The 16,754-nt window shown below is 42.6% G+C and overlaps 1 protein-coding gene across 2 annotated transcripts in view; it reads right to left on the minus strand.

Moving 5' to 3' along the window:
* The window catches only part of GABRB2 (gamma-aminobutyric acid type A receptor subunit beta2), a 171,174-nt gene extending 161,835 nt beyond the window's left edge, over positions 1-9,339 (minus strand). For both annotated transcript variants that reach the window (XM_037398490.1, XM_037398489.1), the window contains exons 1-5: positions 9,234-9,339; positions 8,963-9,073; positions 7,911-8,143; positions 7,691-7,782; positions 6,745-6,812 (exon numbers count right to left, since the gene is read on the minus strand). In XM_037398490.1, the coding sequence (XP_037254387.1) occupies positions 6,745-6,812; positions 7,691-7,782; positions 7,911-7,987 (237 nt within the window). In that variant the 5' untranslated portion in view covers positions 7,988-8,143; positions 8,963-9,073; positions 9,234-9,339. The remainder of the gene's footprint in view (positions 1-6,744; positions 6,813-7,690; positions 7,783-7,910; positions 8,144-8,962; positions 9,074-9,233) is intronic.
* Between the last annotated feature and the right edge of the window lie 7,415 nt (positions 9,340-16,754).

Genomic DNA, 16,754 nt, shown 5'->3' on the forward strand with positions numbered 1-16,754 from the left:
AAGAAACATGAGCAGGATGGGAATCCCTGTAGAAGCATAGTAAGAGTAATTACAATAAAGCACAAAGTCTGCTGCTTCTCTCTTTTTGCCAATCCACAGTATGCCTACAACGTTAATGTATTTATGCACGTTCATTTATTTTTAAATTATAGATTGCATTTACCCATAATAGCCAATTTTTCAGTATTAATAACTCAAGATATTTGACTGTTTCTAAAGTTAACTCTAAAGACAAACAAGATGCTATCTTTCATTACTTAAAAGAGGCATTTCAAAAATTACCTCATGGATGAGCACCTCCCTTTGAAATGAAGGGACTAAATCTCTCCTAATTCATATAAGCACTTGCAAAGACCTACAGCATTAACCACTAAAAGGCTACAAGGAATCTGGATTACTTCTAGAAAAATAAAAGAATTATTACTCTACAAGACCGTACTTCAACATGGTTGAATACTAAAGGCTCTGCTGTAAACCTTGCAGAGGGCTGCATGGGGTATGAGGATAAGAAAGGGAGGGAGGAATAATAAGGATTTAGTCATGGTGCACTGACAGACTTTAGAGACACTAAGAAGCACAAATACAACCATTTGAACAGCTTAAACTTGTAACAAGTTTGTAGAGCCACAACATAAAAATCTTCCATTCTAATACATGGTTCATCTATAAAGATTTTATGTGATTTTCAGTGGAGTAGTTATGAAATAAAGCAGCCTATAGTAGGAGCTAACAAAGTACACTTCATGTTCATTCCCACGCTTTAGCATCAAGCCATTGCCCATAAAACATATTAAAGATAAATATATCTTTTCTTCTATGGCAGGAGCCAAATTACTTAAATATTTATAGGTCAAAGCCTTCTAAAAACAAGGCAGCAATAATTATTAATTCAAATATACAAATCACGTCCAAGGCAATCTCTTTAAATTACTGACAACCACCCCTTGGTCTGCTAAGGCCAGCGACCACTTGAAAAATCACCAACAACAACAAAACAAGAAGATTTTCTACTGATTAAACTGTTGCAACACTGTAGCACAACAGAAGCACAATCCAATTAACAAACCATTTATAGGACCTTAAAAAGAAATAACAATTATGTCATGCTTCCAGATACATAATATATAAATATACAGAATATATTATTGCTTCTGAACTGGCTTATAAAAGTTGTTAAAAACTCAGTACATTCCTGCATACATACTCTAGAGAAATCATTTCCTACTGTGGCTGCAAATATTCTTGCAAAACCAACACGAAAACTTCAATCCACATGTAGCATACCAGTAGGAATAACTTGCTTTGGTCCCCAAGGGTAAACGTGCTACTTGAACACAGGAGCTCTTAGTTATTTTTACATACCTTAAAGCTAAGAAGGGAAAAAGCCTGAATTAGAGACGTGTAGTAACAAGAACTGGAAATCCATACTAATGTTATTTACTCCTATTCAAAAATAAACTCTTGTGATGTTATCCTAGACAATAACTAAAGGAACAGGTGAAACAGGGCTTTCAGTAAAAGAAGTTGTCACTTCTAAGATGCATATCACCTGCTCTGCATTCACAGGAGTCTCTGCAGACACTTCAGTATGAGTCAGTAGTGTATGAGCACAATAATTTGGCAAGAGCCAAATTCAAACTGTCTGCTGAGAAACGCAATTTTGTGTGAAGAAGCATATACCTCTACGACACAGGGGAAATAATAAAACCAACAGTCTCTAGCAGCAGGAAGTATTTAGGATTAGCGAAGCAACACCTTCCCAATATTTCTAATATTTCATTTTCAATGCATTCTCAGTCCTGTCCTTTCCTTATTCTCTCTATGGATCATATAAAGCAACACATACAACTAGGATGGATCGACAAAAGAAGGTACTGTTCACCTCTTTCTGTACCAGTGTATATAGGACACTTGTTACGATTTCCTTTCTCTTCATTTTTCTTTACCAGGGCTTTCCCCCTGAGTTTTCTGGTTTGGAATAGCTCCGCCTTATTTTCTTACCACTTAACGCCCATTTCTTTTTATATCACAGGCTATCTCTTCCTTTTTCACACATAAGGATAATTGCTGCTACTTGAGAGGTAGCCACACAGCTCCCCTTGTTTTCAGAATCTAAACCTGAATCTCTTGGGCTTTGTTAACGTCCCCCACTGAAAATAACTCAAGAAAACATGAGCGATTAAGAAAAGCAGTAGTGGGTCTCTATTATCAAAAGCAAGTGTAAGTCAGAGGTCTATCAGCAAATTACAGCTGTGCCTGTACTTTTTTAGGCTGAGAATATTCTGATCTATGAGTATTATACTTTACTATTTTATGCAACTTTGGCATATCTAAAATACAGAAGTGAAATATAATATCTAAATAAAAGCTTCTTTTTATTTTTAGAGCTTTGAAGTTACTAGGTTCTGTTGTGTAAAACTTGGCATACACTATTGAGTAAACCTTTCTCTGATAGATAACAGCTCTTTTGTTTCTCCAGCTCCCACTTGATGGAAGGATTAAGCATTCAAACAACCCTAATGGCTCCCACTAAAACAAACCAACCTATTGTATCTATTTAACTCCATGTACACATACTGAGCCCAAGTGCCAAAATCTGTACAATGATAAGCAAGCAAATATTTAAAATTAAATAAAGAGTTCAGATTCCTCTTAGCAGACCCCCAATGACCCACAGTATGAAGAGTTATATTTAATTAAATTTACAATCCATTACCTCAAAAAGTGTATATTTCTTGGGTAAAAAATATATCCATAGAACATTTTTCTCTCTTTTCAAGACATCCTGTACTAAAATCCCAGAATAGTCACAGACCAAGGGGCAGGGGGGAGGAGAGAAGGAAATGTTGACCTATTTAATAGGAATAAGCCAAGACACAGAAAACCACCACGTGGCTGACATTATCCACAGAAATTATCATGTCTTATCTGGATAGATCAAATGTACAACATTTTATGTAAAATCTTCAGTAGTGTCTAGGGAAGAAAATGTATTCCTGTACTTCTTAACGAACCTGAACCTATTTTTTAAATCAGTTTATGAAGGAACTGTTGGGAGGAAAGGTGAGAAAATAGGAATGGAGGGCAGTCTCGGTTGCTGTGTTGTCAAGGAGTCTACTCCAACAACTAACTAAGGAGGTGAAAAGGTGGAAACGTGACATCCCAGCTAGCACTGGTTATTTAAAACAAAACAAAACTACTGTTTAAGCTCTCTGGAGATATTTTTACAATGAGTGGTTATTATTAAGGAAAAGGAGGCTAGGAAGAAAATTCAAGCACAGTAAGAAACACCTGGAAACTACCTTGAGAACACTGCATTAGACTCCCTGCAATACATCTAATCTTACGCAAGATCAAATTTATTAGCCCAGGAAGACCACTTTAGTAGCTTTCACACCTCTCCATGTCTGTTTTCTATTCTTACCTGAATAAGGAAACCTTAAGAAAAGCCACAGTATAATTAACATAAAGCACACACTCAACAATACTGCAGGGCCTGGTCCAGAGAGATGAATGGATTAGCCATAATCATTATTGTACTGCATAAAATGTATATTTTTTCTTCACAAAATACAAAAAATTTAGTCCAAATAGTCATAGCACTTGTCAAAAAACACACACGCCTGAAGTTCACTTTTCTCACATGCATTTGGTGCATTCCCTAAAGCTGGAAAGAATTCTGTTCGCAAGTACCAGTACTTTAAACTCTTTTTTTAAAACCAAGGTAAATGCCAGTTCAAGTTTCTGACAACAAAAGATTGAACAGCTTACAGTTTCAACTTTGTTGCATACCAGAAATATCTGGATAGCTGTAAAGCCTGTTACACCCTAAGTTTCTTACAAAGTGAAGTACTGAGAACCTCGTTAAGAATTCAAAGTCAACAATCACGTTCTTGAACATCCTAAACACACAGTTACTTTCTATAACAGCAACCCTAAATTTTCCCATCCAATAAAGTAAAAACTTTATTATTTACTTCCTGACACTGGAGACAAGCCTTCTGCCTGCAGAGCAACACAAATGTATATGGTAGATGGAACGCGTCAAGATGGGAAGAGGAACGTAAGACCAATAATTTTAAGGCAAGTTAACACTGGAATTAATATTAATTGTCTCAAGCTTAACTACAATTATTTAGCCTTCCTCTCAAGGCCAAAGTTTGCTCCTGTTAATGTTAATACCTGACTCCAGGCAACAATTTGCCTTTACCTCAAGTCAGTGGTGTTTGCCATGACTACAGGCAAAGCAACAGCCAGCCCATGGCTCAGAAAAACAGGTTCATACTTTCAGAAGACTCTCTCCGTCTCATTATCTCAGAAGGCTTTGCATCAGCTAGCATTCAATAGCATTCCTCCTGGTTTCTACCTTAAATTCTGGTGAATTTGCAAGGTACACATGGCCTCGACTTTTTCCAAGTTATTTGTTGTCTGCTTGCATGTCTCCTCCCTTACGCCAGGCCTATCAGGGTACATTAGTACTTGTTATGTTGCAAAGATCATGGTGAAATGAACTGTTGCATGTTACATTTTGAAGTTAAGCAGATTAAGAAAGTAATCTTGGTTTGGAATCTCTTCTGAAACTGTAAGTGAAAAAAATTATGTAAAATAAATGCCTGGTTTTAAAGAATAGTCAGCTCCTTAGAGTAAAATAAGCCCAGAGCTTAAATGCTTTAGGCAAACGTGGGAGACAAAACTGCCTATACATTTCCCCTCCCTCCCCCTGGAGTTCTGCATATAGTCTGAAAATTTTTCTCACAAAGGTCAAACATTTCAACAACAAAATAAACAGACTACAGAATACTAAAAACACTCAGTTTTACAGTTTTTGTGAGATCACAGTCTTCTAATACGCTCCGACTCTTAACTGAAGCCCAAATTTCTAGAAATCATTGAAAGAAACCGAGAAAATAAGACTCACAGGAATCTTCACAATCTTTTTGTAAGAAAGGAAAACATTTGGCAGTACTTTCCAGTTTTGAAGGGATGCAGGGATATAACACTGACCTAGTAGATCACAGTTCCATCAAGAAAACTGTCAGCATTCCCACATTGCTCATGGCTGTCTAAGAATTAATTTGTATGGCCATATCTCTCCTACCCATAGTTCTTTTCATGAAAAGCAGGTTTAAAATACATTGCAATGTTCTTCCTTTGCACTTAAAGCTCCTGGAGGTAGAATACTAAATTACAAGTTCAGTGAAACAAAGTTTGGCAGCCCAGTTTAGCCACTTGGAAATATTTCACAAGTAATGCTTGAGGTGAAATTATCCAGAGTTTTCTTGGTATCTTGAAAAAAAAGCAATATCAAGCTCTCAGTCACCAAGACCTCCCAGTGTCACAGAACAGCCACCAGTAATGTCATCCTCAAATTAGGCCAAGGGTTATATTTCACATCATGAAAAAAAAATCCTGTATATCACACAACACAACTAGTTTGAGAGCAAATATTTGCCAATTCATTCAGTGCAGTGTCCCTGAAAACCCAAACATGCCACTGAGGAATTAAAGAAAACATTTTAGTAGTAGAATGATATTAACACAACTGGTAACTTTCAAACTATTGTTTTGAAATGCATCACTACAGCTACAGCAGTATCCCTAAAATGACATCTGTCTTTAGAAAGAGTTTTCCTTACAACTTCAAGAGTAATAGAAAGTTTGCTTCAAACAATAAATTTCTATCAAAATATTCACAAACATTTATTTTGTATCAGTGTCTGCTACTATACTTTGGTGTCTTTATTTTATATTCTTCTTGTATAAAACCCTGAGAGCATGAGGCCAAATTCTGTGTCTTTAACCAAGTAAAATGTAAGTTAAAAACTTCAGAACTTGACACCAAATTATCTCCAAATAAGCAAATGTTAGAAAAGTTTAGCCTAAATCAAGAACAGCTTCTACAGAATAGATCCGAGGCTTCTCCACACTTCGTTACTCTCCCAGGTAACAAAAACAAACACGGGAAGCCATACTGTGCCACAAACAAGTTCAGCCCCCCAGCACAGTCTGTTCAAGACAAACATCTTGAAAAATTAAACTTGTAAAATCCTCAACTCAGTCATGACCACCCAAAATTGTAAAAAAAAAAAAAAAAAAAATTAAAAAAAAATGTCACGTGAGCTTTGGATACACACAGAAATAAAACCCGTTTGGTTCTTATCTTTTTTAATCGCAACTGCACTGCTGGGACAAAAAGGAAAAATATTTGTAGAATATTAGACCGAGAAAGGCGTGGAAGCAGGCTACAGCCGTTCGCCCCCGGCCCCTGCCCCCCCACACGCGGCGGTGCAGCCGGCCCGGGGCGCGCCATGCCCCCCCCCCCCCCCCCGCCCCCGGCGCCCCGCGGAGCGGCAGCGCGGCCCCGTGGCGGCAGGGTGCCGTGCGGGCCCGCGGCCGGCAGGGGGCGTCGTTGCTCGCGGCACGGCGGCGCGGGCGGGCAGCGCCTCGGGAGCGGTGCGGCAGGACCAGCCGTGCGGGCGGCCCGGGGCTCCCACCTTCTCCGGTCCCGCCGCCGGGGGGAGGAGGTGGCGGGGGGGGGGGGGGGGGGAAGGAGCCGACACGACCCTCCTCCCGCCCACTCCCACCCTCCCGGGCCGACCCTCTAGGAAGCGGCTGCTCCGCCCCGGAGCCGGAGGCCGCGCCGGGTCCCCGCACGCCCGTGGGCGCCGCTCCGCCTCGGCAGGGGCGGGGGAAACGACATCCACCCCCGGAGCGAGCGACCAGCCCCGGACCCTAAATACTCACCATATTGACTTCTGAGACCATGTCTATACTGGCAATGTCTATGTTCATGCCGACAGCCACTGGGGGACCTGCAAACCGACAAGATGGTCCGCAATGTGATCTCGAAGAAGTTAACTCGTTCTTACCGGAGTTCGCAGCGCTACGCGTAGAAACGACACGTTTAAGCAAAGCCAGGAGGCAGGCAGGGCGCGCCCCCACACCTGCCCTCCCCCGCCCCCACAAAGGCAGCACAAGCGGGCTGCCCCCCGCCCCCCCTGGGCTCACCCTGCGCGCCCCCCGCCAGCTGTAGCCGGGCTTTATGTAACGCGCACACACGTGCTGGCAACGGCTCGGGGCCGGACGGGGGGTCCCTCGCACCCCACCCCCCCCTTGCCCCCCAGGCCGGGGAGCGCGGCCCCACGCCACCCCCCCGCCCCTGCCACCCGGGCAGCCCCGGGGACGGCGGGCAGCGAGCCCCGGGGGCGGGGTGGGGGCAAGGGGACACCCACCGCCGACGCGTCCGGAGTGAACAAACTAGTTGGACGTGGGAGCGCGCAGGGGGTTAAATGACATTTTCGTATCGGTTAACAGCACATCTTGTACTCGAAAATAGTAAATGTGATCACAGGCACATTAGGCTGAGAAGAACAAAACGTTGGGTAAACTTAAGGGATTTGCATCTCGGTAAAACCAGTTAAACGAGGGCTTAATTACAGGTTAATAAAGTATCAGCACCCACACGAGATGAGGGACCGATTGCAAACGTGCAAGACGTTTAAGTGATCGCATTAAAGAGCATCCTGTGCTAAGAAAATTGAGCGACAATGGGCTTAACTTTGAATCAGCTTGAGAAAATGGCAACACACACGCACCCCAAAGCAACAGCACCCACCACACGTTTAAAAGCCACACACCCCGTACACAGCCCACATAAGCCATCTCCCTTATTAAAAAGCAGTCAAATTACCTCCAAAATCTGGCCTCAAGCGAATGTCATAGCCCTTCAGCAGTCTATCCACGGTCTCTTTTACCAGTGACATGTTACTAGGGTCATTGACACTAAAGGAAAAAAAGAAAGAACAATACCACATTATTTCTTATTTCTCAGACTCTGGTTGCACATTCCTCTCGGCAGCAGCATGCAGTGCAATTCAAAGTAAAGCAAAAGAGGTACCTTCATCACTCACCTCTGTGCACACACCACGGCTATTATCAAAGGGAATGACCAAATCCCAAAGTAACCCTTTTTCCGGACTCTCAGCATCCCTTTAGCTTTTGATATGATTTAGGGTTTCAGTGAAGAGAAGAAGAGATCCAACTTATTCTGGCCAGTGCAGTAATTCTAATGTGAAGCGCATGCGCACGGCGTACCACAACATCAAAAGGAGCAGTGGTTGCTGCTGGAGATGGAGCAAATTTCCTTGCAAAAAAAAAAAAAAAAAAAATTAAAGGGGAAGAAGGAAATGCATTATTTAAAAAAAAAAGTCATCCACAGGAGTATCGAGTATATTTTTGTTGTCCTTTTTGTTAGTCTAGAAAATAAATCACAGCAAGGAGAGAAGTTTTAGGAGTTGCAGGGTACAGAGGCTTTGCAACCCAGTTTAAGGGGGGAGGGGGGGGCGGGGGCTGGACGAACTCGGACTAGACGGAGGGGGAATAGGTTAACGAGGGGAATGCAGAGCACACGTATGGTGCCGGGGGCAGGCGGCGAAGAAAGGGGGCAGCTTAACTTTTTGGTCCCTGGAAAGAAGCGCCTGAAACGAGACGAGGTGCGGGCAGAGGAGCCGGCGCTTGCAACGGGGGCGGGCGGTGGGGGAGGAGGGGAGATGGGCGCCTACAGTATTTCTCACGGAAAAAAAAAAAAAAAAAATGATGACGAATAGTTTCTTGTAAGAGGGGATTAGGTTGTTTCCTTCCTTACTGTGCTGCCACGCGCTGTTCCAGGGGCAGCGGCGCTGGGGACTGAGGGGTCCGCGGCTGCCGCCGCCGGCTCCCGCGGGTCATTTCCCGGTGCCGGAGGGGCGGGCGCGGAGCCCCCTCGGCCCCGCTCCCCCCCGGCGCATTGTCCATACATCGACCGATGATTAACCCGGGGATGCAAGTTCCTCAGGTTGAGCTAAGCCTGGCCTCGGGGCTGGGGGCAGGGGGGTGGGGGAAGGGGAAAAAAAACACCACCCTGAAAGGCAGTCAAGCTTTTGGTGACCATGCAGACCCGGTGCAGGTTCGTAAGCCCACTTACCTTCGTGGGTAAAACGCCCGAGCTCTTCAAATGCAGCGTCTGATCCAATTAATGCCTCGGAATAAACCGGAGACGAGCTGATTTGGGGATGCTTTGAATGACATTTAAATCCTGAGCAGAAAAAAAGATAGAAAGGAGAGAGAGAAGGAAAAAAAACCCCAAACCCCGAAAAATAACAAACACCGGAGTTAAATTATTCCTCGCAAATCTGCTTTGCGCCCGTGGCTCCTTTTACACCACCACCTCCTCCTCCTCCTCCTCCCGCACATACCCGCTCGGCCCCGCGGATCGGTGCTGCTCCAGCCAGCGGATCTGGGCGTGCTCACGTCCTCGGCCGGCCCGGGCTGTGCGGGGAAGGCAGCGGGAGCACTTCGGGCGTCAATTAACAAAAGAAATATTTAACTCGCTGCAGGAGGGTGGAGAAGGGGGGGGAGAAAACCCCCGTGGGGGGAGGGACAAGGGTGTTGCACAGCGAGCGAGGCGGGCTGGAGAGCCCGTTCGCTGCCCGGCACAGCTCGGTCCCACACGGCGGGGCACCGCGCAGCCCCCGGCCGGCCCCGCCGCCTGCACTTCGCGGCAAGCGGGGGGGGTCCCGGCTGTGCGCGGCCCCCAGCCCACACACGGCGGCCTGGAAGCGGGAGCAGCCGGAGGGGTGCGGGGCTGGGGGCGGCTGCCCGGGGAGCAGAGGTAGCCGTGGCCCCTCGGGAAGGGCTGAGGTTCAGGCGGTTGGGATGAAGCCTCACCTGGGGGAACGGCGGGGCGGAGGGGGGGCTCTGCCCCCGAGAAGCGGCAGGGCTGCTGAAAAAAATCAGCAGCAGAACCGTAAAACAGCCGGCAGCCCCGAAAAGCAGGCAGCCATTTAATACGGACCGGCAGCTACCTTGGCTGGAGCGCTAAGGAGCAGGGACGCCCCGCGACGAGCGCCGCAGCATCCACCTGCCGCTGAAGCGGGGCCAGGGGAGCCCCCCCCCCCCCCCCCCCCCGCCCTGCCAGCGGAGCGCCCCGGCAGCCTTCCCAACGGGGGACAAATCCTGCCCCCCTCACCCCGCCGGCAGTGCCTTAGCACAGCGCACCGTGCCTCTGAGATCACGTATCTGCTTGTTTTTCACTTCCAGGAGAAAGGAGAAAAGAGAAAAAGGGGGGGGGGGGGGGAAGCCTTTTGAGGGGCTGGGGGGAATTCACCAGGACATATTTTCACCACCTTCTCCCACACGTAACAATTAGAATTACACAGAGGGAGAAAATACACTTTCCTAGATGAAACAGACAAGATTATGTTTGTGACAAATAAAAAATGCCTCGATGTATTAAAAAAAAAAAAAAAACAAAAAACCACCAAAACACCAAACCTAAACAACTAAGTTAAAAAACGTCTAAGCATTTGTTAAAATGACAGCCTCACTTTGCAGCTTTCTGTTCCATGGCTGATGTTACAGAGCCACTCTCCCTGTTCACCAGCGGAGGTTTCTGTTCTCACACAGCTAGTCTGCTTCACTGCCAAACCTCTTGAAATATAGCCCTGGAAGGAAGATGGTGGAAACTCTGTGCAGTGAATCATTTTACTTTACATGTATAATAGGCACTTTTTTTTTTTTTTTCCTTCTGCAATCATATGATAAGAACAGGAGGTCTCAAGGTAAAACACTTTAATCCTGCACTGTGAAACTCACCTGCAAGTGCTAACTTGGGACTACATCTGACACTCCTGATTTCTGAGCTGTTTCTGAGTCTCCACTATTAATTACCATTATACCACAGAAACGTTTCATCTACTATATTGGAATATGAACCAGATATCAAGAGGAACCTGAGGCTGAAGGCTGATAATATTCAGTGCTGGACTCCCAGGGATCTTTGATTTACATATCAACATAAAATCAGGGGCAGAAAAGCACCATATTTCCCTGGGAATGTTGGAATAGTACACCCAAAGGTTTCAAGCTATGACTTATCTAGCATTTGTTCTGTGATCTGGCGTATGCACTAATAACCAAGCAACGCTCGCTCTGGGCCCAAAGTACCACTGTGCCATGTGTAGTGAAACCTGCTCAGTCTGGCTATTCCAGCAAAAAGGAATGGCACATCTCAAACAAATTCTACACACATGGATGTCACGGTGCATTATGCATCAAAAATTAACGTCTATCACTGGGTTTGGGAAGTAGAAAGGCTCTGTTGAACCATGCTTGAGATGATCTGCATAACTTATTATTTTTGCTAGCTGTACATGTACCACCAGCTACATGGGTCTATGCCAGTAACACTTCCTTACCACCACTCCAGGCCCTGTGTGCCCAAAGAAGTCTGTGTGAGTGGGGTATCATCATTATGTACTGACACAGAGTACAAAGTCATACAGTAATTTTCCTTTTGTAAATAGTTTCATGCTTTGCTATGCATTTTCGACAGTGCCACTTTTTCTCTGACCACAGGGTTCGGGTCTATCGCCCTCATTCAAAATTTCTCAGCACCTTCAAAATCTCCCATTTATTTTAAGCAACTTGTCAAAGAAATTGTTCCCCTCTTTCTCACTTGTGTCTGTGTGTTTGATTGAAAAGGAGAGGAAATAACTGGTGTGAACACCAGTATTGGCAAGATGCAGAACTCTTCATATAACATGTTTAAGGATTGCTATCTAAGATTTTGGGTGTTTTACAATGGGGAAACAACCTGGTTCCCAGCTGCATATGATACTTCTAGCTCTAAAAATATCTCAATTAGGTTACAAGTAGTGTAATTTGAAGAGAAGCCAGCAAAGATGTTCATATTTTAAATGCCAATTGCAGATTATTTTGATTCCTAGCTTTCAAGTTTGAGGCGTACAAAAGAATACCCCCCAAACCGAAATAACTCTGATGTCCCACAATCCTTGCTGACCAGCACATGGCACTGTGCAAGAAATGGGCTATACGCAACATTATACTTTGCTTGTCTTATCAGCCCTTGACTATAGCAGTACATTCCTGTCACAAGCGAGATCTTAGGCCATGCACTGAGAACTGCTCTAAAGTAGTTTTCAAATGGTTTGCTGTAAGTGTATAGATTGTGCAAAATAAGCTTTCAGGTAGCATAAGAATTTCAAGATAGGTTCTCAAGTGATCCAATCACTCAAATCAATAGAGACAGAAGAGGTGCTGATTTATGCTAGCCCAGGAACAATAGCCCTGCATCACAAGTAACAAGGGCAAAATCCCACTTAAAAGAAAATTCTTTTCACTGCACCTCAACAGGCTGGTATAAATACAGTTCTATGAAAGTGATGTTTCCTGAGTTTTTGAGCATTTGACTAAGATGCAGTAGTATCAGAAACACTCAGGTGAAGTTGTTTCCATGTAACAGGTAAGATTTTATTCCCTAATTTAGAGAAGAATTTATTTTGATGCATGATTTCCATTATCACTTCCTGTAAAGCTATAAATTAATGTAAAATAAACCAAAATGTAGTCAACCCTTGTTGAAATTTCCTGAACAAAGTTTCAGTATACTGAAGTGGTTTCACTTGTCATTTTAGGTCTTCAGATCCAGTATGTCACAGCCCATGCACCACACACCATCACATTAGCAATCAGCCTGTCAGCATAAAGATCCCTATTATATCACATACACAGAAAAAAATATTCATGCAGGTGTACCTTGATTCTGCTTTTCATGGGCAACGGAATTCACTTCTGCATGGTGATGATAATCTGGGATTTACAGGTTCATATTAGCTTCACCTACTGTTATATCTAAAAGAGGCCAAAGTGGTAAATCTATCAACAAAAGCAACAGTGTATGATGTGTCAATTATACTGCTCTTGGCCCTTAAAAAAACATGAGATGATCAGTATTGCGCATAAACTGAGTCTGATAAGTTGCTTAGGAAACAAATAGCACTTGATCCAGCATAAATTTCACTTAATTGCAAGCGAAGGGCAAATGGGAGGGGCAAGCAATAGTCTCTTATTTCTTTACATCCTTATGTAGGACTTTATTTGCTGGAGTTCATATTTGTTCATTCTGTGACTCACTGCATGGCATCTCCACAGGGTTAAAGACCCTATAGCTAAGACTTACCCCAGATCATGACTTAGGCTATACTTAGTGGGTCAAAGACTTGCTATATCTTTTAACAAAAAAACCTTTTGTGTAGTTTGGGATCAACAGATCTTAGATGTATATGGAGGACAGTCTTTTAATGTGAAACTGAATTACAGATTAAAAAAAAAGAAAAAAGGGGAAGCAAAAGGTTGTGTGAGACATCCACAAGTGCTTTGATTGCAGACAATTGTTAGCAACTCAGTGGGGACTGGAGTGAAACACAAAATGTCTGGCACCTAGAATTATGACAGAAAGCAATCTACAGTCCTCTTATCAAATCGTGAAAGCACCACAAAGCACCCTATTTCCTTCAAAGTGGTGGAATAAATTAGTTTAACAGCTATATAGACAGCAGTTTTTGAATTCCTCAATTTTAGCTACATTGGCACTTGGATATCTACAGTATATACATCCTTTGATAGGAGGGCCGGGCAGGGCACAAGGAGCGATTACATAGGGTAAGGATAGTAAAACACTTAAAAGACAGCACAAAACGTACACCAAGATTATGTCACTCTGTGTCTAAATCTCTTCCATGCTGTTTGTATAACATTCAGCCCTGAAAGCAGATTGCAGAAACCTGTTATTAAATTAATGGAGTGGCATTTGTCTGCATCAACTGATTGCAGGATTTGGTCTTCCTTTCTAAGCTCTCTTGGATGGAGAGTTGGTTTCCTAAATTTTTTATATTGGGTAATACATTCCAGAATACTGCTATAAAAAAATAAATAAAATCTAAGGGTCCTAAAACTGTTAGTTTGGAAGCATTTGATGAAAAATGAAAATTGTTTTCTTTTTAAAGGCATTTAGCTTCAAACATCAGTCTTGGGTCTGGTATAACCATATGCAATTTTTAAGACTAAAATGGAAACCTGCATAGCTTTAGCTGGATTTTTCTCAGCTGGAAGGACCCCACTTCTTCAGAAAACTCCTCCTCAATATCACCACCACATTGACCAGGTGAGGGGACAACAGTAGGGAAAAAAGAAGTGGGAACCAAGACAGGAAAATGAAGTAAGTAAATTAACAGGGCATATGAACAAGTAGTGAAGGGGGAGAGAAGGAGAAATAGCGAAGGCAAGTGTTATGTCCTGGCACAATGAAATGTGAAGAAGCCATTTACTTAATAGGGACTCAAAAAATATTACTGCTTATTTAAACTAACATGTAAAACGTGAAATAATCCTTCTATCTCAGAAATTAAACACAGTTCCTACATCAATTCGTTTTTTCTCTAGACAAAGGGAGATGAATGAAAAGTGATCACTGAGACTCCTGACCTCTGTGATACCAACTATCAAACATGTTTTGATCCAGGTGAAATAATTTGAATTTATTTTTGAATATTTTAAAATTTATTTTTCCTGTAAATTAGGAAATGTCACAGGATACTTTTAATCTAACTTGCCATTTGTAGTTGTAAAACGTATTTTCACATGAAAAATATCTTAATAAAAGTAAACAAACCTCAAAGAAACCAACTGTGACCACAGTACAACAGCCAAAGCATAATCAGTGAATCCTATTTTAATAAGGCAAAATATTTTACACTTTTATTTAAAAAGATACCAGTATTATGCAATGCACTTCCTAACTCAAACAAGCTCCTTATACCTTCTGGTAAACAATGATCCAGGTTAATGACTTTGTAATAGAAAGAGCTCAAAGGAGAAGTGCTACCAATGGATGTAAGCAATACTCTCACTGCTCTTCAAGCATGCTTTTTTCAGTAAGAACTAGGAGAATACAAGTTTGTATCTTGCTGTAAAACAGATTACAGCTATTCTTTTATTGCTGTGCTAGAAAGAGAGATGAAACTGCTTTCTGCAAGTGTATAGTACCATTACTTCAAGCCTTCTTGGAGAACAGAGAACACACAGTGCCTCTCAGCTTTCACCTGCTTGTGTGCCCACCCCAAATGTGCTTGTGTCAATGTTCCTATTTTTCCCTCGTTACTCTAAAACCTCAGCTAGTCCTAGCAAGGAGGGTATGTTCCACAGTGGTGCAGTAAGCATAAATACATCTTTTGTAACACATTTTGCCCCTCACTGTTGCTTTCTAACTTTGAGCATCCAGGCCAAATGTTTCATGGAATCAATACTTGCTTTACATGTGATTTGCCTCTATTTACAGATGCTAGAAAGCAGAAATTTCACTGACAGATGTTTCTGTTTAGCAGCAATTACTAAGTCTGAATGGAATAGTTTTGCTGACTTGAGAGTGTTTTTATACAGCTGCATCACCCTCTACAGAAGAGGTATTATTACTTAAATGGTGTACCATGGAAATGGAAAGGCCAGTCAAGCTGGCAAGGCACTTGTCCAGCAAATGCAAAAACAGTTTCTATTTATCACAGAGAGCACCTGAAGAAGCAACTTAACGGTTTATGGGTACGTATGCATCAAAGCACATCTAAAGCAGTGTAAAATAGGTAAGCCTAGATGAGTGAATGAACCAAAAATTAGAATTTGAAAACAGAAAGTAAAATTAACTCAGTATCAAGTACATAGGTGTTGCAAATCAGTCCTAGAGGAAATCGATATAATCTTGAGAAAACAATTCAGAATTCCAGGACAGAGGGGGAAAAAACACCCAAACTCAACAAAATAAACCACCCCAATCACAATAAACTAACTGTGGAATAATCCCTCTGAAGGAGCCGTATACAGAACAAAACTTAGTAATACCGTCAGTATTTATCACCTATGTATCCAAGGATCTCTCTAAAATACCTCAGTATTTCTGTGGATAGTATATCTCTCTCTCTCCTCCCACCCCATTTTGGGCTCATGCTTGGTAATTTACAAACAGCTATGATCTGGAAGAGATCTCATTCATGCAAATAAGTTTCTACAATATTATTATGCCAATTTCACAGATGAGGTAGGTGAAGCACACACTGGCTAAGCACCCAAGCCAATTCCTACTGAAATTAATGGAAAAATCCATATTCAGCTCAGGAACAGCAATGTCAAGGCCCGTCTTACAAAGCGCTAAACGGTAGAAAACTGGAGGAGTGCCCAAGAGCCACGATTATCGAATGACTTCGTACCAGGTCTGTACCACATTTTCAGGGATATTAAAAAGAACTACTTTGTAATTTTTATCAAATGAAGTACTAGATGGAAATGAAAACATCCTACGGTTCTTATATTTCTAGAAGCTAGAGCTTCTGAAATAAAGGATGTGACTTATTGTAGAGAGGTCAAAGTTTGGTACAGGTATGGTCAGTCCTCAAGCAGAGGTGGAGGTGCTCAGAGAGGGTCTGGAGCGATTGTAAATTACTGTTCTGAATGTGATTTGGGTGACCTCCTCCCTAATGCCTAGGGACATACTGTGTCTGTCCCCCATATGCCAACATAAGGTCACTTTAACAGCTGGATCACTCTTCCAGACATGGACAGTTCAGTGAAATCTTTAACAGGACAATAAAACTTTCTTCAGAAATGCTTTGAAGAATTGTGAATTAACCAGTCAGACCAAGAGTCTGTCACTGGAAACAGAACAGCTCTGGGTAGCAATACTAATCATGGTATTAACTTTGTAAATTTATTCTGAAAGGCAAAAAAAAGAGCTGAGTAATACTCATATTTGATGTTACACAGCAGACTCAAAGTACTGCTCTGCATTTTATGTCTTAAAATGGCAGTTCTGGATATCTCATGCCAGCATAAATCAGGAGTAAATACAAATTTTACATCATTACAAAAAA

The sequence above is a fragment of the Falco rusticolus genome, chromosome 8, assembly GCF_015220075.1.
Source record: "Falco rusticolus isolate bFalRus1 chromosome 8, bFalRus1.pri, whole genome shotgun sequence".
In the NCBI taxonomy this organism is placed as follows: domain Eukaryota; kingdom Metazoa; phylum Chordata; class Aves; order Falconiformes; family Falconidae; genus Falco; species Falco rusticolus.